This window comes from Numenius arquata, chromosome 1 (genome assembly GCF_964106895.1).
Source record: "Numenius arquata chromosome 1, bNumArq3.hap1.1, whole genome shotgun sequence".
Taxonomy (NCBI): domain Eukaryota; kingdom Metazoa; phylum Chordata; class Aves; order Charadriiformes; family Scolopacidae; genus Numenius; species Numenius arquata.
The window spans coordinates 41,621,269-41,648,298 of NC_133576.1; the positions used below are offsets into that span (position 1 = coordinate 41,621,269).

At 35.8% G+C, this 27,030-nt stretch overlaps 1 protein-coding gene across 1 annotated transcript in view; it reads right to left on the reverse strand.

The window, feature by feature from the left end:
- Positions 1-27,030, reverse strand: part of HLCS (holocarboxylase synthetase) — a 120,881-nt gene that overhangs the window by 79,203 nt on the left and 14,648 nt on the right. The window contains exon 5 of the mRNA XM_074150869.1: positions 26,445-26,627. Coding sequence (XP_074006970.1) covers positions 26,445-26,627 — 183 coding nt within the window. The remainder of the gene's footprint in view (positions 1-26,444; positions 26,628-27,030) is intronic.

Sequence of the window (27,030 nt, forward strand, 5' to 3'; positions counted from 1 at the left end):
CTCTTTAAAACTCACAAACTGCAATTAAGAGCAAACTTCTTATAAATAGTTATCTATCCAAGGAATTACTTCAATTTTCCAAATCCCATTGTTATATCTTAAGAAGGAATGAGAAAAGTGGTCCTGTTCCTAACACCTTTCTATAGATTTTCCATCCTTGGAAACTACACATTCTCAAGTTTCACATGGACACTGCTTCTTGTATGACGTTCTTTGTATGCTGAATGTCAGCATACTTACTGGTTTGCAGCCCTGTAAGCCCTGTAGTATGGGCAGCAGAGCATAACAGGAAGAAAGAAATAGTCTCTTTCCAAATGCAATAAGGCAGTAGTTTCTAAGCCCCAGGACAATCTAAGAGCGACTCAGTAGCTAAATTTTAGTTGCAGAGAAATTACTTCTCATTTCTTGGTTTTCTAAACTTCCACCTGAACTCTTTCCATCTAAGTTCCTGGACAAAATATGCTTTAACTATTTTCTGTCCTTTTTTTTTTTTGCATATGCATCGTAAATGATGATGTGGCATTACAGGTTTTATAAGCATTTCTTTGACTTGATCTACATGAAGCACTTGTATCTTCACTTAGCGTTATATCATATAATAACATAGCTTTGACAAACTGCTGCTAAATTCTTTACACACTATCCTACTTGTCTTATACATACATAGCTGTCATTGATATTAGAAAAACTGTAGCTTTCATTCTTTGAGGGAGTATACGGAAACTGTGCTTAATCAGAAAGTGCATTTTCCTATTGCTTTCCAAACACAGAAATTCACTTGGCATAACTGAGCGTGCAAATCTTAGACACAAAAATGTAATTTTAACTCACATAAGGATGGATTTACAGACTTACAGAAACAGCCATTAAGTTAAAAAAATAAAGGTGCTTAAAGTATTATTACATTCTAAACAAACAATGAAGGTGCTCAATACTACGTGTCAGAAAGTCTGCTGTACTTTTGCCACAGCATACTTTCTGAAAAAAAAAATAAAATAGCATATATTTATGTGTGATGTTACATTAATCCAAATATGCCACACAATTCCTACCATTTATCCTCTTGAGTATATTCTTTCATGTGATATTTTCCCCATAGTTTTTAGGTTTACTTCTTGATTTAATTTTCTTGTTTCTAACACATACTGAACCATTTAAGAATTGTTACATATGTATAATTATGAAGGTAATTTTTCCCATAATGTACACATTTATTGAGCAGATCAAAAGTAATACATTATCAAGAACAGCATTTGATTTTTAAAAATTCCTTAAAAATATAAATATGGGTTTGCATTTTTAATGAAGGAAAGTTTCAAGCACTGTCCGAGTACATGCTTGAAAACTTAATTTTCACTCTAAGAACCTCCTTCACACAAAGTTACAGAAACACGGATGCTGAACCAATGCATTTCAGTCACCACAATTATACTGGCACACAAAGAAGTACATTTTTGTATAATGAAATAAACATATACAAGAAGTCAGAGTTAACCTCTGCTTCAACTCCATTTGAAAGGAATATAATCATGTCAGAACCTGAACTGTGCGATTTGTTGCCTAAATTCAGGATTTAGCTTTGAATTTGAAACTATCCTCAGCTGCGTCTGCCGTTCTGCAGCAACCTCTGGTGGCCATTTAAATGAAGAGCGTTGGTTCAGGAACTCTGGCCTTCTGCTCTTCTAGGACCAGATCAGGCGTGTTAAGTGAGGCACCCAACACAAGGTAAGGGAATACCCAAACTCCTGGTCACTGCTTACCCTGACCATTATCAAAATCCTAAAACACGCAGGTACAAGCATTAAGGGAGTATGCAATCAAAAAACCTGTAGCTGTTACATATTCAGGCACTGACGCCAATATCTGCAGCTACTTACACATACAATCGTACTAAAATCTGTATTATGCATATTATCAGTAATGTACTTTGTAAATAAAACTACACTTGGTTTAGGGTGGAACAAACGTTCTGAAATTGTTATTCACCATTACTGCATCAGTTTTGGACAGGAGAACTGAAGTCACACCAAATTTACATTTCCTATAAAACTGATCAATTTTAAAATCACATTTTATACGTACATTCTCTGAAGTAAAGATATTACCTTCTTTCCTAAATCTTTCCTAATCAGCTTTTCATAGTTAAAATAACCAACTACAAATTTAATATTTATAATGAGAATTTTTTTCTATCCATATTTTAAATGGTAAAAGCACAATATATTTTCAATGCATAGTAAAAAACAACTACCAAAAGCGGAAAAGCACTACACCAACAGGAACTACCCAACACTTATCACTAAGGAATTCACACCCAGCACTCCAAAGCACAACTTAAATCCTTCCAGACAGGGGCATGGAGAGATATGAAATTTCTAAGCAGTGACAGACTCACTGAATCCAGGGACAAAGCGATCAACCAACAGAATTTTAATTGTCAGACTAAATGAAAAGTTGTTCTGAGCAAACGGGGAGATACAGTGGATGTTCATTCACAAAATTCATAGAAATAGAGAGTTAAGCTATGGCATACTGCATACCCTCAGCTCCTCCACTGATCAGCACAAAGGTTTATTAGAAGTCACTGTATCAAGGAATGGAGGTCTGACATTGCAAGTTGTTGAACTAAAGTTTAAATGGCAATTGTAATGTAAAAAAGAAAGAGTAGAAGCTGTATTTTGTTTATGATTTAACATCTGCTTTCTATGATTCTAAGTTTGGCCAGGTGTGTGAAGAAACTGCTACACAACAGAAGTTTTCTTTTGCTGTTTAAAATCTTTTTATTTTCGTAATCATTAGTTTCACTGCTTCCTAACTCTTACTTAGCAGTTGAGATTGAATAAAAGGGAGAAAAGAGGGAGACATATGAAACAAAAGCTAGCTGCTGTTGTAGCATAAAATAACAGAATTTTCTGTTGTAGTATAAAATAACAGAAAATTACAGCTTCTGATGGAGAAGATCTTATTTGCACCTGGGCTCTATCAACCAATGAGACTTACACACAAAGCACATACACTTTCATTTATAATGGTTCAAAATAATCCTAAATCCAAGCCTTTAGTCTTGCATTCTACTTACATATATCGTTTTGATGTATTTTCTTATTTTTATACGTATGTTCATATACACACACAGATATATTCAAGTATCTCTCTCAGTGGGCATATTCAGGAGCTGCTCTTTTCTACCAAACTCTATGATGATAGATCTTAAACTCTGTATCAATGGAATTCTTTGTTGAGACAAAATTCAGTCACAGCCTAAATTCATTTGGTTTCTATTAAAAACATGGAGGTGAAACTAAACGAAAGCTAAAAATATGATGCCATAAAACAAACAAACATTATACATCAGTCAGCTCTCCCCTTTTTTTGGGAGGAAAAATGAGAAAATTTTAACTACTGATGCTCTACCCAATGACTGAATATTGTGCCTATATTATAATACTCTATTTTAGCTGTTGCTTGTTGAGTAAGTGAGGCCAAATATTCACTTTCTGGACACATAGCTAGAACACGATTTAACAATTTTTCTCCTTCCACTCCACAAGATGTAATTGTTTCCAGTGAACTCCCTCTATTTTTGCTTCACTTCAAAAAAATTTGCAGTTGATGTATTGATTCATATATTATCCGTCGATATACTCATGAAATCACATACAAATATATGTTTATTAACTACAAACAAGTTTAGATCACACAGGTCTAAAGTACCAACCATTTAGAGAAGGACATGAATAGCCTGTTTGGAGCATAACCAGATTTACAGACATCACACCTTCAATATAGCTAACCTGCTTTTTTTCTGAATTGGCTGTTTTCAAATAAGCATTATTCAGTTCAGGTATGATCTTAAACGGATATATTTCATATGAATTCTGTAATAGCACTGATTGAAAAAGAACACATTTTAATAAAGAGTGCATAGTATTTGGAACCTGATTTCAACCTTAGAACATAAAAAAATACACACTTGCTTATACATATACACAAAAAATATATCCTCCTTGTATTACACAGCTTTGCTCAACAGCCCTACAAGTTTAAAGGTGCTAAATTAGCCACTGGAGAGCTTCCATAGCATCTCTTGAATCCAATAGAAACAAAATGAAGTCCAACGTGGTAGTACGCAGTAGGCTGGCGCCAGCAAAAAACACATCTACAGTGGCAACTTCAGCCCTGAATGCTAGCGACTTAGGAGGCCAGCAGCAGGAAAAGTCAGCTATTAGCACAAGAGGGCAAGGTTTTGGCAGACATTTCTGACTAATGAGGCACACAAAATGCTTTTCTGATGCTGCCTGTGTTTTTACTTCCTGTAATAATGCCATACTTTGAGATCTGAAGCAGATTACAGTTTCATAACACAACCATAGCCTCATTTTAAAATAATTCTCATATTTAGTCAATATAGAAAAATGCTAAAAATAAATAAATATTAAATGGCACCAAAAAACCTTATTGTAGATACACAGAAAAAACATGAAGTTATATTCTATCCTTATTGCTCTCAAACCCTAGTATGTATATACTAGCTTTTACTGAGGCTTTGAAAAACGTTTTATAAATTCTAAGTTTAGTACCGCAACCATTCATTAAAAGGTATTATTTTCTTTCACAAGGTGGGGGGGGAACCCAGTACAATGTCTTTCTCTTTAGGAAAAGACCGAAGAAAGGAGGGGAAAAAAAAAACCACCAAAACCACAAAAGATAATCTCTTGGTGATCACCGCCTTGACAGAGGAACTGGAAGAGGATGAAGAATAGGCCTGCTGCAACCTCTTCCATAGAAACACTCATAAAGATGGGAGGAAGGCTGTTCTTCCCTCCCAAGGAAAACGAGACTGGCAATTAAAGTGTAGTAGCCATCTTCTTCTACTAGTTCAGCAGGACTCAGGAAAGCTGTAAATAGCAGATGTATTGTGACAGTGTGTCAAAGAGATTTCATTAGATAGTCATAATCATTATTTCAATACTGTTCAGATATTATTAATAATATGTAAAAACATTACTGAACCACACATCAACACCTGGAGTCGTGAATAGCTGCCTTTATAGACTTAAGTAAGTATAAGCTTGAAGATGGATTTTCTAACAATTGAAGCACGCAAAAATAAACAGAACTGTAAAACACAAAGGCCATTTACAACACATTCAAAATCTGATTTGAAACATGTACTCAAGTTAATTTTCAGAAAGCATATATAAAACTTTTAATATTAACTGCTTACAATTAATTTCAAAGTTCAGTCCTTGTTCAAGGAAATAGATAAAAGTTGAGCAAGCTAGATAGCTTTCCTCCATGGTCCCACTGTCTGATTTTAATCTATCTTCACATTACTTGTAATATTTTCATTTGTTTTGCGTATTTTATTACTAGAAAGACATATTTTTGCTGAGGTCACTCCTCTAGGTTAAGTCAGGGGAGAATCCGTGCATCTGTCTTACTCTATTCAGCATGCAGAGGGCCATTATTTTTGTGATTCTGTGTTTTAGTTCATAGCATAAAAATCTTCAGAAGGAGAGAAATCCCCACTGCTCCGCTCCCTCCTTTCCCCATCCCCCAAAGAACTTCATAAAGCTTTTATTGTAGTACAACTGAGGTACATTCTCATTTCATGTTCTCATGAACTTCTGTAGTTACTTGGCTGATATTTGCTATGCATTCTCAGGATACTACATAACTAGGAAATCTGTTTCAGTTTATTAATAATCTTTTGATATTTCCTAAACCCAGACATGGTGCAAAACAATAGCTGATTGCATAGAATATGGAAGGGCATTTAGGAAGATGGCAGGGCTTGGTAACTTTTTTAAATTCACAACCAACTGGATTTTTAGGAGTCTCTAGTGATTTGGGTAGTTACTTTAGTCTGCGATAAGCTTTCTCAAGAGGGGCAGAAAAAGATAATCATTTCTAAAAGATCATTCCAGTGACCAACTTCCTTATTTTTGTCTCAGCACTTCAGTGTGTTTTTGAAAACAAGTATTACATTACATCAGTGCACCATCTCAGCAGTAAGCAGAGTAGAAACAGTCATATATAGAAATGGGTCCATTTAGCCAACTGATGTGTGGAATACCTAGTCCATAAAAGGGAAAGACTTTTAATAAAGTGTTGCAAGGTATCCTTATCCTTTTTATCACAGTTACATTTCTTTGAACATGAAGCATCTTAGATTTCAACCCATTCCCAGTCTACACGTCCTGCAACTGCTCATAAATCTGTGCCTAAATTTGAATCCAAAATTAAATTTAGCTTTAAAAAGCACCGTATGTGGGCAGAAAATTAATTTATCCAATGTGCAGCAGTCCATTCTAAAAACAGGCTGCAGGGCCCAGGTCAGAATTCACCAACTAATGAAAAATGTATCAGAGGTTACCTTCTGTAGAGAAAAGAATTCTGTCAATAAGGTTAAAAATAAAATAAAAAGTAATCTACTACCAATGAAAAGGAAAAATGGTCTTCACGTCACGATTTTTATACCAGGATCTCTTTGTTGTTTTTAGCACAGTGTTATGCTTAGATATTAGGTTGCTAGAAGGCACATGCTATCATTCAGTCATGCAAAACATATACAGGAAATGAGGCAATCGCATTTTTTCTTTATTGTTATATGCAAAAAAAGTATCAAAAATTCTGAAAAGGATGGAACAATAAAATAAAATAATAAAAAAAGAATGTGTACTGCTCTAAGCAGTACACATTTATTTTGATTTCTCAGTTTTGATAGACTGCTACCATTTACAGTCCCTGACTACGTAACAGTCTTCTCAGCCGCAGGACAAGGCTGGCTACAGAAAGCCCCACTGCACTGTCCTCAACGCAAACCAGAGCTGAGCAGAGAAAGAGGGAAGACAGGAAAGCAATGCTGTAAGGTGCATCCTGGCTTTTGCTTTTCTTACTCAGTTGCAACAGAACAGTCTGGAAGCAATCTTCCCAGCAGCTGCTCTCATCAACAAACTGTTTATTGTAAGAAAGTGGCCGGGTCAAAGGCTAAACGTCATCCAGAACCAAAAGCGTATCTTTAAAAAAAAACAACTGAAGACATCCATGCATATGAAAAAAGCACATTAAATATGAAAGAGAACCATGTTCCGTTCTGAAAGGCCAAAAATCCACTTAAATAAAAACACCTTACTTTGATGAAGCAGTATTTTGTAATGTTGCACTAACTTATTATGGCTTGTGCTGATTTTGAGACTTGTGCAAGAACAGAAGTTATTTAAAATTCAACTGTGTTTCATGGTAAAAATAATAATAATAGAGTTGTATTAAAAATATTCTAAAATATTTTATTAACATTTATTAAAACTGAATAAATTTGCTCCATATTCACATACAACAAGAAAAAAAAAAGAGTACTCCTCTAATACATTACAAATGTGTCATTAACATGTTGCACAAGTTAAAAAAACTGGTTTAGACCCAGTATCAGTTTTGCCAAAAAAAATGTGCAGGTTTTATGATACAGGTAGCAGGGTAAGATGACGTACTAAACGCAAGTGTATTAAATCCTTTGCAAGCACTTGCCAAGTCAGTTTTGAACCTTATTTGAAAACTTTTGAATGCAACAGCCCATATTCAGATGTCAAAACCTCTTCCAGAATTCGCAGCTCTGTCAAGAATCACTAAACAATTTAATTCAACCAGGTTTTAAGCCAAGCATACTTTAAAAATTGTAATAGCATGTTACCATATAACTACAGTTAAGCATGTGAACACAAATGCTTACACACACACACAAAAAGAAAAGAACAAAGAACGTATGCATCAAAACCCCTCATATTAAGTATGATTTAGTATCATCCATAATAAAGTTTTAGTTTAAACTAAAGTACACTAAAAATTACAGAATGAAATCTCATTTAGTGGTTTGTAGCTCTTAATCTCAGAAATGAAACAGTATATGATCACCTATGCAAGGTAAACTAGTATCATACCGTAGCACAGTAATAGTGGTACGTTTGCTGCAACAGACTATAAACCTGACTTTGAGGGTAAAGGATCAGTAAGAACAAGGTCTACCTTTGACATAACACCACTACGTAACACTTCACAAAAGTGAGCATTGCAATGAAAGGGCTGATAAATCAGAGGACTAGTAGGTGTTGATTTATCCTACCAGAAAAAGGTGTGATAAATTATGGTTTGACCATTTAATTCTTCATGACACCTACTTTGTAACAAAGTTGTTGTTATTTTTTGAAGGGTACATTAAATTGAGCCTATGCGCAACTGTGCTAAAAATAAGTATAGAGAAACCAGGCAGAAGGGAAAAGACATTCCACTTTTGCACTAAAATCTGAACATTATGCATATTAAAGTGGGTTTAAAAACAAAAATAATCGAAGTCATGTTTAGAAGAATAAATTAAGATATAAATCTAACCCTAAATGCTGTACACATTTATTTTAAATTACTCTCAAAAGTATTCTGTATTGACTAGAAAAAAAAAATACAGAAGAATTTTGTTCTCAGCTAATAGGGCAATAAATTAGATGCAATATATTCAGCTGGTAAAACGGGCTCTGTTTAAAAACCATCACATAATAGGATTTTTATTTGGTACCAAAACTTCTTTTTTTTTTTAAACTGAGGATAAAATTGTTTGTTGAAAATCTTGGAATTAGTAGTAGAATTAGTTAAATAAATAAAACCTAAAAAAAAAATATTTTTTCTTAGCACTGATAATACACAGTTCTTAGTTTAAGGGTTTCCATCAGGTTTGTTTTGCCTTTCAACAGCTTTATATACATAAAATGCGAGTGAATTTAGTGTTCGTGAATATGAAATAGTAGAACAGGAGCCAAAGATTCTCCTTTTAGCACTGCAAACATGCATTAAACTTGAACGACAACATTTCAGCTGTAACCTTATTTTTGCCTCTTCTGAGCAAGAGCCCCAATTCTGTCACAATGTAGGGGTTTTTGAGCTAAAAAAATGTCTGTTTTAATATGTACCGCAACTCAGAGATTACAATAAACTTCTGTTCCTGAAGTTGCACAGCTAATGTTCAACATGTATCATATATTTTATAATCCAAAACATTTTAGAAAGGAAGAAATTCTTGGAAATTATATGCTATAATGGCAAGAACATGCTTGGTATGTTATTTATTGTATACCTATTCTGAAGGTAAAAAACGGTATTAATGTAACTACAACCTTTCACTATAAGATCTCCTTGCGAATCAAGGATCCTTAAAAAACATGAGCATGACAGCATGGAATTATTAAGAAAAAAAAAAAGTAAAACAATGCTTTTATTTAGCAGAGTCTATCGAAAAAGTTAAGCTTCATGCTTAAAAATGTCATATACATATACAGCAATGTAAAATTTAAGGTATCAAATTGAGAACTCTGAAGGAAGCCTCAATAATATTTAGTTTATCACAAATTAATATACATTTTTCTTACATAACATGGGGAAAAACACCATATTCGCACCCATGTACTATAATGCTATGTTCTAGGAGTGAATTATACAACCTACACTTCAATTATCCTAGCTGCGTGTTTTCTAATGCATTTTAATTCTTCTCTGTTTTTCAGCCCTTTCAGATTTAACACTTGCTGTCTTCTGCTGAAACCTTGTTCAGAACAAGAGAAGTAAAAATTTTTCCTCAGAGGAAAAACAAGAAAATAGTAAACAAATCATACCCGTAGCTGTAAGGGTCTTGATACACAGGCAGCTTCAAGAACTAACTTCAGAGCCAACCTCCTTAGAGAGCAGCCATCTGAAAGCATTTCTGCAATTGTCAGCAATAAACGGGGGAAAAAACCATGCATTTAATTTGTCCTTTAAAGGTGGACGCACAACTTACTTAACCCTCAACAGGGATAAGGGTGAACATTTATCTAGACAAACCCTGTAGCTACTCCAGGGCCAAGTTCACTTTAGTCAAGTCATTAGCTTCTATTCCAAAAAGCCACATACGGCATACAGAACTTAGAATTTACAGTATTGCAGACAACGCAACAGAAGTCAAAGCTCATGACTGACATTTAGGGTTTTAGGAGTGACTTTGGGAATCAAGGCACTCAAAGAAGCAAACATGAACAGACTGAAGACCGAGGCAGTGTATGGGAAGTGGTCAACAGAAGCAAATACAGGCAGTCAGGAGCACTTTTGACAATGGCACATTCTTTATTCTGAAGGACTTTGGATTCCCTTGACTTGCCTCTGAGGATAACCACCTGTTTCTATGCTTAGGAATATTTATGATCTATCACTGTTAAAAGAGTTGAGGGAAGACCCAATTTGTCAAACAAAATTTTGTAATATTAATTAATGTAAATGGTAACATTTCATGTAGAATGTAGCCCAAAGAGACTTCATTTAATAAAATCTAACCACAACGCCTGGAAACAGGCTCTTGCGTTATTTTAAGATTCAACTGAATAGCACACCTGAAAAAGAAGATGGCTTAATTTTTTAGACTTTTTTTTTTTTCCCATTAAAATGTACTATTAACCCAGATAAGGAAATGTCTTGGGGGGTAGAGCAGGCTGGAGGGGTCAACAAAATACAACCTTATGGAAATACTTGCTGGAAGCTACATAAAAAGTAAATGCTTGCTGCATACGGGCACAAATGTAGTCTATTGCAAAGGCCATGACTGCAGTGCAAGCCTCAAACTTCTGACAAAGTATAAAAGCCTTTAAGTGGAATAACAGTAGAGCTTAATGTTATTTTTCATTTCAGCTCAGCAGCCAGTGAAAGAGCTCCCAAGGCATATGGCTTTATTGTAGCATATACCTAGCTTCTGACTGACCATAGAAAGTGGTAGAAGTGGAACTTTTGAACCCCATTGTAATACTAAGAAGGAAAGTAGCCAAGGTCTGGGTAAGAGAGTCTTAGAGAAATGAAGACTAAGACTACAACATTCTACCCAGACTACACTTCTACCCAGACTACACTTCTAAAGTCAAGTGGCCAGAACAAAGCAAAAGCTGCGAAAGACTTAAAAAAGAGCTCTGCACATACCTGCTCCAATGATGAACTTTTAATTAATTAAATATGAAACACCTTTGTTGAAGGCTCTTAATTAATAGTCCCAAACCATAGGTTTCTAAAAACAAATGGTCTTGCGTGAAAAAGTTTCAGGGATTACTTCAATCAGTACTAAAATGCAATAAATGAGTTTAAAATGTACTTCCAGAATAGTTCCACACAAATTAACAAACTCAGGCTATAAAGTCAGTATACTCAGTCTTTGACACCTCGTGATTAATTTATCCTTGGTTAAATAGAGACAATTTGGCTCTCTGTTTCTTGAACATCATAGCTGGGGAAACAGGAGACTGAGAGCAAAGCTATTATCATTTAATTTTGAGTTTAAAGTTTAATGCGTATTTTCAGTTTGTCAAGCTACTATTATTACATAAAATAGGAATACGACAGTGGCTGTGAATGTAACATTCTAGCAGCAAATTATCACATGCTGCTAAGAGCAAGAGACATCCTTGAGTAGATGGAGAAGTTGTTTCGTATGGAGCAATAAGGATAGCAATAATTATAGTAAGGTTTATTGTAGTTCAAAAATGTCTACCTTGCTATTCCTGGACTGCTAATTTGAGACCATCATTAGACAGAATGGATCACATAGGATAGAAAAAAGCTTGAAAATATTTAGAGAAGACTGAAGTCCAGTCCAAGCTCCAAAAGGAAATGTTTGCTGCAAAGATAACAAAAGCATATCCTTACCATTGCTAGTTATTCATACATACCATTTGACTGAAATACCAAGTTAAACATTGTTGCTTCCCAGATGTTGCCTATGGCTAAATTAGGCAGAAGTGAAAGCTTCCTATAATTGCAAGAGCTGATGAACTTCTCTTTCAAATGAAAAAATAACTAACACTTAGCAAAAAGGGGCAGCTCTTGCCAAAAGCTGCTGCTGCTCAAATTATACGAATACAAGGACAAAGCAGCAGTCATATCAATATAACATACCCCTTTAAATCTGTACCTTCCTTCCAGGAGTAGCTAGCAGCAGATGCACGAGAGGAGAACACAGCAAGCATAAGGTAACTATCTCCTCTTCTAGCAGCCTGCATGATAAGGATTTCTGAGCCAAAGAGTATACACCTCACAGCTCCAATGAAGTATTCTCCGATGAAAGACAAGTACTCTTTAGAACTCAGTTCAAAACATTCCCGATATCAACTGTTCTCATTTAAAATTATGACAACAGTCTTCTAAAGGCAAAAGCAAAAAAAAAAAAAAAAGAAATGTTTTTGGGTATTTCTAACAGAGCCTCAGGAATTCAAACAAGCAACTCAAATATTTATGGCAATTTCAACTTATACTGCTTACAGTATCTTTGGGAAAGTGTCGCTCTTTCTATAGGAAGCAAAAAATAAGAATAAACACTTGCTTTCAGCTACCGTATTTTCTTTTACATCAGCTAATATATTGTAGTAATATACCAAAACATAAAACACAGTCAAAAAATGGAAAACTAATTAGGTAACTTTTATCTCTACAGCTGCTCTTCCTATCAGGTAGCTGTGGTACATGAACTAATCGTAATACCAACAATTCCATTTTGGAAAAAAAAATAATTATATCTTCCAGACCATAAAAATGCATGGATAATTGCTTATTTTCTGTAAGGAGTTCTAAAGTCAAAACATGCCATATGTATTTTTTTAATTTAAATCTTGAGAATTATGCATAAAGCACAATTATTTTTCCTTATCTTTCAAAAGAATTTCAGAAATACCTCCTGGAATTAGTTTTTGTTGATTTTGACTACATGGAAATGCTGGGATATAATCCCATAAAATAGTTCTCTCTCTTAAAATTTAGAGGATCTTAAGATGTTTTTCAATTCCTAAAAGTTGTCTTTATACAATAGATAGCGAGCATCCAGGCACAGCTTTTTAAAGCAGAGATGGCAATACGCTTTCCCCAACCGAATATTGCTCTTCCTTTCAAATACTTTTTATAATGATAACAATGTAACTTTTCCTACTGAAGTTAGGACCTACTTCATCAGTTGAAAGGTAAATGACAAAACAAACGATGGGCAATTACTTTGTTGCAAGTGTAAAACCAAAAAAGACATGACAAACAGAATAAAGGAAACATGTATATTACTCAATACACATTATATCCATATTTTCCCTTCCCATTTGGTTCTCAGCAAATAAGAATCACCTTATCTTTATTTAGATTCTCTCTCTGAAGTTATCAAAACATGGTATTCACTTACTAGAAAGTCTATATTGAAGGGCAAGAATCTGAGCAAAAATCTAGATGCAGGTTGTTTGTCTGAAGAATGTTTTGAGACTCAGCAGTCTGTGTACCCACTTCTAAAGACTTAAGTTATTAAATAATCTATTGTTCTGTCCTCAAATCTTAGTTGTCACCATGTAAAAAAAAAAAAAAATTTATTATGGTCACTACTACTCTTAAGCTGCAGCAGGGATTCTTAGCCATATTAAAACAAGTAGGGACAGGCTTTACTAGTCTCCTCAATCCTGCTAAGGCTTGTCTATAACCATTATTATAATTATAGATTTATTCATTTTTTATAAATTAAGGAGGATATGTTGCTTAAAATATTTCTTAAATAAGTCCAACAGTACAATTCAGTACACACTTCAATACACACTAGATAAGGAAAGTGCTTCTCAGTAAAGCAAGCTGTAAAAATCAAATGTTACATCTTAGTGAAATGATCAGTCCAAAGTAGCACAGATTTTATAGCTTACATCTTAGATATGCATTATAATAACTTGCAGCTGTAGGGAATGCTAGAAAATGCAGTAATACAAGTCATTTTCTATATGGTCAAGTCTTGCTCCTTACCTCTGTCTCTTCAGCTGTTACCCCATTCCCCTCTATCCTCCCACACAGTGTCTGTCTTCTCTTTCATCTGGTATCAAACTAGATCCACTAGCTCTCCCTCCTAAAGTTTTTCTCTCTCAAAAAAGTTCTTAACCTCATCAGTCAAGGAGCATGCTCGAATTTACACACTAGTTGAATAACTCAATCTCAACTTTTCTCAGGGCTGGAGTTCTTCTCTAGGGCCAGTCATCTTCCCTGGGCCTGTGTCACTTTCATAATCTCTACTGTATCATGCATTTATTAAGGAAGGGCTAAAGAAAGAAGACTTGACTTAATTTCTGAAACTTGAGCTTGCCGTTATGACTAATACAATAAAATTATATACAAACTTTTTCAATATATATATATAAACACACATATACACAGACTTATACAAGTATATATATACATGTATATATATAATTACATAAAGACGTAGTTCCATACTTAAGTACAGAACTTCAGCCCATTTATAGATCCTCTAGTGTTTGCACAAGGCAACGCTGGCACAGGTAACATGGTGACCAGCTGAAACTCTTGAAATTAAATCATGTAATCCTGTGAAGCACAGTTCTGTATAATGTAACTGTAAGAATACAGGTTGCCCTGATGGACTTAGCTACATAGCACTTTTACAGAGGATACTTTTACTGGCAGAAGAAAAATACACGTACCATGAAAACGGCCAGAAGATTTATTCTGATTTTTTTTTTCTTCTGAGAAAACCTTGCTTCAATAATCATGTAAATCCTTTGCAATTAATGTCACCACTACAATTGCCAAGTAACTGAGTACAGTGATTTACTAAACTGGAACACATTCCACTTGTTACGAAGACTGACTAGAACCCAAATAAAAAAAAAACTTTCACATAAAAGTTGTAGTAGAAACTACAGCAAACTTCTGATTTAAGCTAACAGCTGTTCTTTAATCAGCTTTTCACTATAAGAACTGCATAATGTCAGCCAGATAGTCATATGCCAAATTCCATTCTCACTGCACCTGGAATTTCAGGATTTCCTCAACATGTCAGAAACCCCAAATCATTTCTTAAAATGAACTGTCAAATGATAAATACAACAGAATCTGTAAGTCAGCTCATTCCCTATCAACTACTGACGCAAGTCATACTTGACTTTTTTTTTTTTTTTTTGCAGTTGTCTTCTTTGATGACAAACTTTGGGAATACTGGGATATCTTTTAAATCAGTGGTAACTCTAGTTAAACTTCCATCTTAATTTTCCAGAATAAATTCAGTTTGATAAATAATAAGCTTCGTGTTGTGGACAATTGTTTTCTGATAACACTATTGCATAACTGAATTGTCAAAGAATTGTTAAGAGTCAAAGAAATATTCATAAGGACTCAATGTGGTAAATGCACTGTTTCAAAAACAGATAACGCTTTCAAAGAGCAATATAAGGAGACACTTCTATTTCCTCTTGGTTATATATTTTTATTCAACTTTTCCCTTTAATTAATACTCATAATCTTATACCATCTAGCCATAACTTTTTAAAAGTAAAGATACAAAATATGCACTAATTAAATTGTTAGATAACCATTATAATGATTTCTCATTGTGGAAATGTATCGTCATTTCTGAGCAATGGTAACATGATAGCATCTCACAGGACTCCAGCTGATGCCAAGCCTGTTCTCATTTTCCCAGTCTCACTCACATAAATTAGCTACAGGCCCCACTGACAGTCAGAGAATCTCAACTTTTTTATGTTTGGAAATACTCCACTTTTGTCAGATCTTTACCACTGAGGTCATAGAAAATGAACGGATGCCAAATTGCCACGGATCTCCACAGCGTTTGTCACAAGTTATGGATTCTTGCTATCTAAAATCACCCATCTGCTCAAAGGCAGTACCCTGAACCCTGACTCAAAAGGTTTATCAGTTACAACTTTCGAGTGCTGAAACAAAGTCCAAGACCAGTCACATTAATTACAGCCTTCATATTAAGGCAGAATGTGTGTCTGTGTTAGACACAGAGCCAACATGAATTTGGATTAGTCTGCCACTGTGGATTTTACTTTTTCAGTTGAGATTCCTATTACAAACTCCAAGAAAAACTGAAACTAAGAAAACTCAGCCTTGCACACTGGCTAGCAGTGCTTTATGCTGAGTGACCTATACTCAAAAAGAGTAATCAACCCCAATGCTATTCTCTGTCATTTCAGGAGTGAGAAGTTAGCAGAAGACATGAACATCAAGATCACAAATGTTTTAAATATATATTACATAAGCCATTCTGAAAGGATAATAAAATTATCCATTCTCTACAGTACAGAAAGAACATGCCTACTGAAGAAAGTGGTTGTGAAGTATCATGCACAGTGACTTGAAACATGATAGAATACACTTCAATGAGTTCCACTGTGGTCAGATGCCAGCACGTAATTATTTCGTATCAGAGCTAGCTCTACAATAAGATTAAATGCTACTCAGTACAAAAGGCATTAACTTTTAGTTCTCACAGCAGCATAAAGACCCTTTTTATGGGGATTGCTATAAACAAGATATTTTCTTTCATTCCTCAAAGCTTCTTGCATTTTCCAAAAGATCGTCAAAAACATTTATTGAACGAATACAAAGTCAAAAAGTTGTTTACAAACCATAATGCAATATAAGTACGCTATTCAGTATTATGTGCCTACAAATGTGATTCATGGTTGTTTAACATAAACAGCATGCTTGCTGCTATCACGCAAGAGGGAAAACACATTTTTAACTAGAGAAGTGCAAAATAAAGGGAACATTTGCCAGATTTCTCTTTCCCTCCCCCAAATACATGGTAAATATTCCCTGAACAGAAAAGCAGAAGGTAGCTTTAGCAACCACCTGGAATGACTTGGCTCCATATTTGGAGTCCCCTTCATCTCCCACCAAGATTTCTTAATTGAATATGTTTTACTGTATTTTGACACTACCACCAATTCCTGTGGAATTTAAAATGCAGTTTAAAATTGAGGAAATATTATACAAAGCATCCGCTGCAAACATGCAAATATATTTCAATGCAAAACTATAAAAAACACCCTATGGACAAAATGTTTTCCATCCCTTCCTTATTTTTTGCTTTACTGTGTTCTCTAAATCCAGCTCATAAGTGACCCCTAGTGGTAAAACAACTTCCTCGCCAAAGGAGTTGTAGAAAAAGCCACAGCCGCATCCAGCTTTTAAGAGCAATAGAGATTCCCGGTGATTTTAATACAAGGCCAAGACTAATATAGCTCAGCTGGGCAGGTACGCTGCTCAATACTGGAGTCTCATAGTGCTGGTGAATGCACTGAAAACACCTGCAGCATGCCAGGCTTTCTTCAATAAACAGCTCCAGGGAGAACTCTGCAGAGACTTTCATGAGTGAAAAAATTAAGAGGTAATTTAGCCTTCTGATACAGGAGCCAGAAAGACCAAAGCTCAACTGCCAGTGAGATCCTGAGCCTGGACTACTAAGCTAGCACTCAGGAAAAGCAATCTCTATTGAACACTTTAATTTTTTTTCAAAAGTTGGTAAGAAAAACATTTAGTTTCATAGTCATTTTGCACTATAACATTGGTTAAAAAAAAGCAGCCGCTGAGTAGAGAGCCAGGAAAGCCTACTTTCTTGTAACTCTGTCTCATAGTTTAAGTGCAATAGCCCTCATCACCTTTTTCTCCAGGCCATCTACATAGTCACCATTTCCAATATCTCCCACACCACCTCTTCTCTCTCTCTCCTGTCTCAACAGGGCCAGCTAAATGCTTCTCAGCAGCATAGGTAAAAGGGTTTTTTTTAAGACCAAAGCAATTTTTCGAGGCAAGATGTCAATTTAATAAGCCTCACTGATCCAAGCAAGCTCTTTGTATCTGAAGAGAGCCAAGAAACGACACTCGTTTCAGCCTCTGAAGAGGGAGAACTGCTCCTGTTTCCAGGCAGCGAGACCAGCAAGGCTCCAGTCAACAGCAGAAACCTCCCTGCGACACCACTTTCCTCCCTTCACAGCAACACATTCAGTCCCTCACAAGTTCCTGCCTCTTTACTACCACTTGCCCTGCCAGCTGGGAGGGGAGCAGAAGAAAATAGGTGTTTCTGTCAAGAGCAGCGTTTAGGCAGGCTAGCAGTCCCACTAGCATCTCTCTTTGTTGCCTTTACTGCCAGGTAAGACTGACAGGCTGCCTTGGCAAACAACTAGCTTTGAAAGGCATCCTGCCCTGGACCATATGTTATAAAGTTTGCTACAGAAACTCAGCTTCTTTTAAGCTTTTACCAGGATGCTGTTGGCCTTCTTGGCCACCTGGGCAAGATAAATAATCATTCTCTTAGCCATTCACAAGTGGGAAGTAAAAACACATCAGCTTAAAACTCTGCAATTGATTCCACCATGCCATTGAGGTCTCTCTTCTCATGCCCAGTGCTATCATGGAGCTGGTACCCAAAAAGCCCTATGCAGCCTAAGCATTGGCCATTTTCTGTGCTGGACTTGCAGAGGATTAAAGGCAAACTTCTTGTCTCTGAAAGTGGGCAGGATTGTAAAACCAGGATTGTGCAGGGGCTCAGACCTCAGTTCTGTTTTCCCCTGACCAAGAGAGTTCTGAAGTGTGAAAGCAGGAGACATTCCATATGTACCTTCCTTATCTTGAGTGCTGATGGAGGGGGAAAAAGAAAAAAAAAAAAAAAGGAGCTACTGACTAACCATCCCCTCTGGAGAGCCATTCCTTTCGGAACCACATGCTTAAAGACCAGCAAACAGTAGGGACTATCATTAGAATCCAGACACTGATACAAAGAGATTTTCAATGAATGACAACAACACTGAAATAGTTTTGGTTTACAAGTGGTGTGACCCTTCTGGATTTGTGAGTTTTATTATAAAGAAACAAAAGTTTATTTGAGGAAGGGAGGGGGATGAATACAAAACAAACAAATGCAAACACACACACGCCCCGCACACACATGCAACTCAAAGCCTTGCAAGCCAACAAATAACTCTGAATTTATTATGGAAAAAAGCCCCAAACACATGGATTTAAATTACAAATACTTTTAATTTATAGTACTTTTATCAGTCCTTGGGTTGTTTCACAGATAAATTCTCCAGAAAGCTACTTAAGAGAAAAAGCATACTACCTGTCAGAATACAAATGGTTTGCCAAATGCACTGCATTGCCTAACCAACCTAGTAGAAACACAGCTTTTAACAGCAAAAGAGAGTTCCGCACATGGCATACATTAAATGCATTTCCCAAAAAGAATAAGCTGTTCCAGCAAATACACATTTTTACTGGTACAGATGCATTTACGTTGCTATATCCACTTTTTTTTTTTCCCTGAAGCAACTTTGCCATAAAAGACATTTTCATTCCTAGCCAAGAGACAAACTGGAAAAGCTTTCAAGTACAAAGATTAGTGGCAACAATGCACTGTCTTTTTGAAATAATACACATAATGCATTAACAAAAGAAAAAAATGTTAGACAAACTATTTATCAGTGATCAATAGGATCATTTCAGATCACTCACAGGGTGTCTTTTCATTCAACATTTTTCTCAGCTCTCAGGTTACTTCTGAGCTAGAGAAAAAGCAAGTTTCCTTTCTGGAATAAACACTTCCAAAGGGCTCTTGCTTTTTCTCCTGCTGGCTAAAAAAAGCACGGACGCTGCTTACATTTTGTGGATGGTAGGAGAAAACAAGCAAGTCTCCAATTTTGTACATTATACATTTTTGGTTCACTTTTAAGGATGAAAACTTGCAGAGCAACAAAAATAAAGCTTTGGAGTTTCAGCATAACCATCCCTCATTTTAGCACTGGGTATTTTTAAAAAAACTCTGAAGTTTTACAGTTGAATCTCAAGTTCTACAATACACATTAATATGCATGGAAATATTCAGAAACAATTGTCTCAAAATGTACCCTGAAATCTAGGTTCTGCATAGCGTTAGCTGAGAGTTCATATTTCCCATCCTCAAAGAGAGATTTAATCAGGATAAAGTAACTTCATACTCTCTTTGCTGACATAATGGACTTGGAATTTAAAAAACAGTTGATGCCATCACAGAATCAAAACTGCAGCTCTAGACATGTAAACTTAGTCCAACTGAATTCCGATTGTGCTGTAGCGTACTGAGTTATTCAAATACACATAGTTGTCTTCTCCCTGCATTACCCTTGTGAGCATAGTATTCTGTATTTCAAAGAATCCTTTAAAGGAAACTTTGGAATTCAAGAGGTACATTCTTTCTGCCTCCAATAAGCAAGAGTTAAAACCCCCAACTTCAAGCTTCAGCCAATATGTTTGTATTGGTTATTATTTTTGAAGAATGCACTGTTTAAAAAATAGTTACTAGCTGAGCTGAAGTAATGAAGACTGATCATATTTCATCATTTGGCCACCATCCATTTTGAAGATATTGAAAAAAGTGACTCAGCCTAACACAGCCTGAGGAGTTAGTAGTAAACTTTAAGAGGCTTCAGATCAGCAAATGTGTGGGTGTAATATACTTCCTAATAGATTTGTTAGAATAGTGATTATTTCTTTCTCATTCTTCAAGGAGTGAATTCTTGTTTTGAAACCTAGATGTTATGCTGAAACTTATGGCAATAAAATACAATCGTAGCTTTTATGTCTGAAAAATTATCCTTTAAGATGGCAATGCAAAAGAGTAAATATTTGAGCATTTAAAGGCAAAGCTGCAGAAAAAATCAAATCTCTATGCTCGAAGCTGCCACTGAACATATGGGTGCCAGACAACAGGCTTACAGTGATCACCATTTGTTTCAACACTTTGACTTCACCCTGCACCACAGTGACACAGAAGTTTCTTTTTACAGCAATGTACAAGTTTACAATTTGCTTAGCTGCTTTACACCAGATCAAGGAAAGAGGAAAAGAAAAAAGTACTGCCTTTCAGTATCAATACTTGTCTCTAAAATTATAGTTAACACCAACAAGTTGTGCAGATTTAACCAAACTTTTAACCAGCAAGTAACCTGCCTTTCGTACTATATTGCTCTTGGTTCAAACACTGCCTTCGTTGTTGGTGTAGCACTGTATCGATATAATATGGGCATTTCCCAGTTAACTGAATTTAAAAATGTCCATATGTGTATATCTGAGGTAAGCTATACTTTCAAGCCCTACTGTAAAAAGTCTTGTGATGAAAGAGTTGTCTTAAATGCTGTTACTTTCCAGGCCCCCTACCTTATACTCTGTTTACAAGAGAGATCAGGAATGAAAAGTGCACACTGTTACAGCAATCTTTCAACACCAACAACAGCAAGCACTAGCTGAGGATTGACTAGCATAATTCTACATGGTAAAATCTAGATCTCCTAGCAGATGGACATTATCAAACATTATACAGATATTAGAGCTTTTATTTTAATTCAAAGCCGTAATATTACCAGAATTTTAATTTCAGACTGGTAGAGCCTGTGGATGTTTTAAGAAAAAGCCAGGTGAACAAAAGAAACACAGTAGAAAAAAAAAAATTAAAAAAGAGTAAAAGTGAAAATCCCCGAGACATGGGAATCAGTCACAGCAGTAACGTTATTTGAAAACTGCACCATACACAAATAATAAATCATATTTTTTAGTTTGACATCTCAATCTAACATTTTAACTTTCTACTGAGAACTAACCCAAGTACTGTTACCCCAACAGTGTAACAATGCGATTTAATTTCCACAGTTTAGAACAATATCCAACAGTTAAAAGTAAAGTGCTTATTTAGTACAGCCTCCAACTCATCCTATCTCCAACTTGAATACAGCACGACTGGAAACCTCTACCTCTTTTAGAACAGTATGAGCAGCGTAAGTCTATTCAGACTAAACCTTATACAGTCCATTTATCTAGTCTGGCTAAACCCTATACAGTCTCTTTTCTAAAAGCTTTACCATCCTGTTCCTGATGTATTTTTCTTGAATGATAAAATTTAATTGTGTAATTTTCAACATAACACTGCCAAGGTTTAAATACTTCTACCCCAGTCTCCTACATTCCACCCTAAACTTAAATTTTCTTTTTGTAACCCGAAGGCCAAAAGTGCATTACAAAGTTCAGAACTCCTCATGAAGTATTAACACTTGCCTTTCCAAATCTTTTTTCAAAGAAAATGACACTACACTCAAATTTAATTATGTGTAAGTTAATTATACCTTTGCTTATTTCTTCACACATCAAAATAGCCCCCAGGTTTTTATTATACATAAACTTAAAAAAAGTAATAGATAACATATATGAAATATTGGACACAAACTCAAAATTCAACTCTTCTCCCCAGAATTAGCTGTTGGGTTTTTTTTTTTTTAAGGAGTTAAAGAAATTATCTACCCAAATTCTAAAGTTACACTGATTTTCAGAAAGCTAATGCCAGTTCTGCTCATATTTTATTGGCTTTTTTTAATCCATGTAGTAAAACTGTGATTTTAAGATACATGATAAACATATAAACTGGAAACCAAAACTTCAAAATGTGAATCCTAAGGAGGAAAAAAAAAAAAAAAAAAAAGACAGACAAAAAAGCCAGTCTCCATGCCTCAAAGGAGCTAAAAATTACATTACAAAGGCACATTCCAAGGCCCACAGAGTAAACAGGAAGATCTGAAAGTCTTAACAATCAAATTGATACCAATCAGCCCAAGAGATTTGATGAGATTATTAACAGCATCACAACAGCGATGCAAAAAGACAGATTGTTCAGGAATGGTAGGCAGAAAAGACAAGAGAAGCTATTTATTTATAAAATAAAGTTCAGCAAGTTTTATTTTCTACCACAATGTAGTAGAAAACGTAACTAATGAAAGTTCTGAAATGATAAAGGAGGAAAAGGGATGGCATAGAGAAACTACAAGGAAATCACACAGAAGAGGGTACAGCTCTACTGTAAATTGAAGCTTACAGATCAGAAAGAAAAAAATAAACAAACTAACACTTTAAACTCAGAGAATTAAACACCGACAAAAAAAATTCTACATTTTTTCTTAATGGAGTAGAAAATGCAGAAGAAAATCAATTATTTCTTCTTCCACATAAGCAAAAGGAGTTAATAGTTTCTAAAATTAATTAGAAAAATCTGATACGGTTGGGTCTACCAGTGGGTTTTAAACATAATGGTACAGATGTAACCTCCAGCTTGTGGGGGGAAAATCATCAGTGAACTGCTAAATTTAGAAACAAGGATGAGACCATTTGCCATTCTTCCATTTTTGCCAAAATATTTACTATTGGCAACTGCTAACAGGACATTGAACTTGCTTGATCATCAGTTGACTCATTATGGCATTTCTTATTACAGGGACGCATAAGAAAATCATCCAAAAACCACTTGCTGTCAATAAGCATTATTTGGATAATCTCTCAGGAAAAGAATACCCCAGTGACCTCTACTGGACCTATCCATAAGCTATCCATACAGACTGACAAAAAAAAGAAGGATGTTAGTGAGTACTAAAGCTCGCAAGACAGTTTTCCTCCATCTCTGTTTCCAGCACTCACTCTGATCTTAAACAAGTTTAAGTAATTCCTCAAATAATTCACCTGCCAGATACATTTCTGGTATCATCTTGCCCTCTTAGAGAGCAAAACCACCTATGTAGAACATGATGTATGGAGAAAAATAACATGTAAGAAAGCTCAACTGTTACATATTCCTTATTTATTTTAATATGCTGTCTCTTCATTATTAACTGTAGTTTTTACACATAAGTTGCAACTTCCTTTCACAGAATGTTCTGGAAGCATGTAATGACTACAATAAAAGACACTGAAACAATGACTACACATATAAGCATAGAAAAACTATCATTTGAAAAAAAAAACCTGGAAAAACAACATGTAAAAACTAATTTTGGTATAAACTTCAAGTATACAGTATACATTGCAAAAACATTTAATAAATGGCCTGCAACCTGTAACATGCCACTAGATGGCAAGTTTGGACAGAAATTAGCTAACTTTTTAAATTCATGGTATGTTCAAAAATTGCAATAGGAAAGAAACAATTATCAAAAAAGAGTGAAGGGAGAGAACAAAAAAAAGGAAGAGTTCAATAAGCTCCTAATCTTCTGTATAGAGCACATTTAGTATTAGTCAAAAGGGCTGAATGGCTTTTAGTTTTGTTTCTGCATCTGTCACACAAATAGATAACCAACTCTTATGTATTTACTGCTCACAGACAGGGAAGAACTTGTTTCAGATTTGGTCACCGACAGCAGCATTAGCTGTAGCAACCATTAGAATCCAAGATCTGGAGGAAGGCTGAGAAGGGAAGCAGCAGAGTTTGATCTTGGGAAAGCAGACTTCAGCTTATGCAAGGAATTGCTAGTTAGAATTCCTTGGAAAGCAACCACAAAGGGGTTAAGGGTACTCAACACATTTATAGGAAGAGGATGAGGAAGCTGGTTTTGTTCAGTTTGGCAAAGAAGAAACTAAGGAGTGATTTACTAACAATCTGTAACCACTTAAGAAAGTTAAAAGAATGACATAGCCAAATGCTTCTCAGTAGTGCCAGATAATGGACCTGAATAACAGGACATGGACCTGTTGGAACGGGTCCAGCAGAGGGCCATGAAAATGATCAGAGGGCTGGAGCACCTCCCCTATGAAGACAGGCTGAGAGAGCTGGGGTTGTTCAGCCTGGAGAAGAGAAGGCTCTGGGGAGACCTCATAGCAGCCTTCCAACATCTGCAGGGAGCCTACAGGAGAGCCAGAGAGGGACTCTTTGTCAGGAAATGTAGTGACAGGACAAGGGGTAATGGTTTTAAATTGGAAGAGGGGAGATTTAGATTAGATATTAGGAGGAAGGTCTTTACTGTGAGGGTGGTGAAGCACTGGAACAGGTTGCCCAGGGAAGTTGTGGATGCCCCATCCCTGGAAGTGTTTAAGGCCAGGCTGGATGGGGCTTTGAGCAACCTGCTCTAGTGGAGGTGTCCCTGTCCACGGCAGGGGGGTTGGAACTTGATGATCTTTAAGGTCCCTTCCAGCTCTAACCATTCTATGATTCTATAATATAATAAACCATGAACAGCCATAAACTGCAGCTTGAAGGGTTCAGGCTGGACATCATAAAAAAAAAAAAATCACTACAATGATACAACAGCACTGGAACAGGTTGCACTGACAGGTTGTAGCACACACCCCTGGAGGTTTTTAAGATTAAACCAGACAAAGGGCATGGCTGACCTGACCTAGTGTTAGTAACTGCCCTGCTTCAAGGAGACAGCTGAGAAGGACTTCCAATAGTCTTCTCACCACGGTAAGGTGGAGATGGATCTGGCAGTGTTTGGCACACAGAAAAGGGCAATCAATCTGGGGTATAAAAAAAAAAAAAGCTCTCTGCATTTTGCCCAATTTTGATCAATTGCTTCATCCAACCCAAGTTGCTATATGAGGGCATTACTCAATGCACCAGCAGAAAGTTTTGGCAGTATCTCCAGAGACATAGAAAATGAATGCAGATTTGAGTTTACAGATACACCCATTAATAGTATTTTAGTCAGTTTGTCTGGATCTGCTACCGATCTGCCTCCCACACAACATCATGTATCACAAATTCCCACTCTATAAAGTGTACAATGCTTACCACACCCACCTTCCAGATTAATGCAGTGTTTTGAAAAGTACAATCTAAATCTAAAACATCATCCAAGTTACTTAAAAAAATTCAACTGTATTATGTCAATTTGTTCACTTATTGATCCTGTAAGCCAAAAAAGAATGTTATATATAATACTGCTGGAAACAGGCATTCAAGGACAAGCTTCTATAGTTGAGTTCCCCTACAAGACAGACATCTCACTTCTGTGCTAATGTAAGGGTGGTACAGAAAAGGGGCAGGAATCAGACAAGCATGTTAAGAAGAAGTAGTGACAGTGCTATATGGGTTGGAAACAACAACCTCAAATAGCCTGAGTAGCCTGTATTGCTTTTTTATCACTTCCTGCTTCATCCCTTCAGATCAATACAATACAGTTCTCAGTTAAATACTCAGTTAATACAGTTAAAACTACTGCTTTAAATACTCTTCACATTTCTCCATAGCAATGTCTCAAAAGTGAAAAGTCCAGAATAGTCAGATGACTAACTGAGTTACAAGAAGCTATTCTATTTCCAGGAAATATTACAACATCCTCAGGAATAAAGCTCTTCAGTGTGTAATCACACACTCTTGCCTATTCACTCAGGTCTTTCAGTTTTGGTTTGCCACACCATTCTCTATAATTTGTTGTCAGCCTATACAGAACTTTCTGCCTCATTTTAAAATAAAAACAAATCCTATCTTTTAAATCAGTTCTTTCTGTAGCTTACCACAGCCTTGTGTTTTAATAGTGCAGAAGCATGCAAATAAGCATAAAAGTTCTTAACAGAAATACAGCAACTATATTTGAAAAGTTAACCCTGTACAATTTCCCCATGCTTGAATTCAAAACTACTACTAGCAGGTAATAAAAGAGTGACAGAGTAGAAGTGAAAGTTTTTGCTTACCTGTAATACATGGGTAAGCCTCTCCAAACAAAAAAATACCACATAAGAAACAAGATGTATTTGAGTGAACACTGACTTTGTCTTCCAAGGTAAATTTCAGTCATCTGAAATGTAAGCAGAAGCCTTACCTCATCAGAAGAGAGAAGGTAAATAGGTGTTAACGTAGGAATTTCACTTAATTCACAACTCAGGCCAAGTGATATCAGGATCTCCTTGAGAACTTCATATCTCTTGGTATTGCTTAGCTTAAGCAAATTAAAATCCTCTTCAGTTTGGACATCCATAGAATTGATATCCAATTCCAAGTATGCCTGGAAGGATATGTGCAAAGGGAATAAAAAAAAATTATTATATGTTTTGGCGTGGCAGAGAGAGATAAGCACAACAGTTCGAAAAGTAGCTTTGTCCTGACTGTGGCTGCTGAACTATCCAGTGTTATAAGTACAATTTAAGAGTTTCTCATGTCTTCATCATATCTACAAGTAGGACTTTATCACACTAATTAACTGGGGAATACTTAGATGTTTATAGTTTCTGATTCAGGGATCACAGTTGCCAGTACACTACAATTTTCTCTGAAATCTATGCAAAATATCCCTTCTTAATAAATTGGTCTTCTCCTGGAGAACTTGTTCAAACTTCTATTTATTAACTTAAACTTCTCCTTCTGCTTTTCATGTCTGCTAGCAGCCTACAACCAACAGCAATATTGGT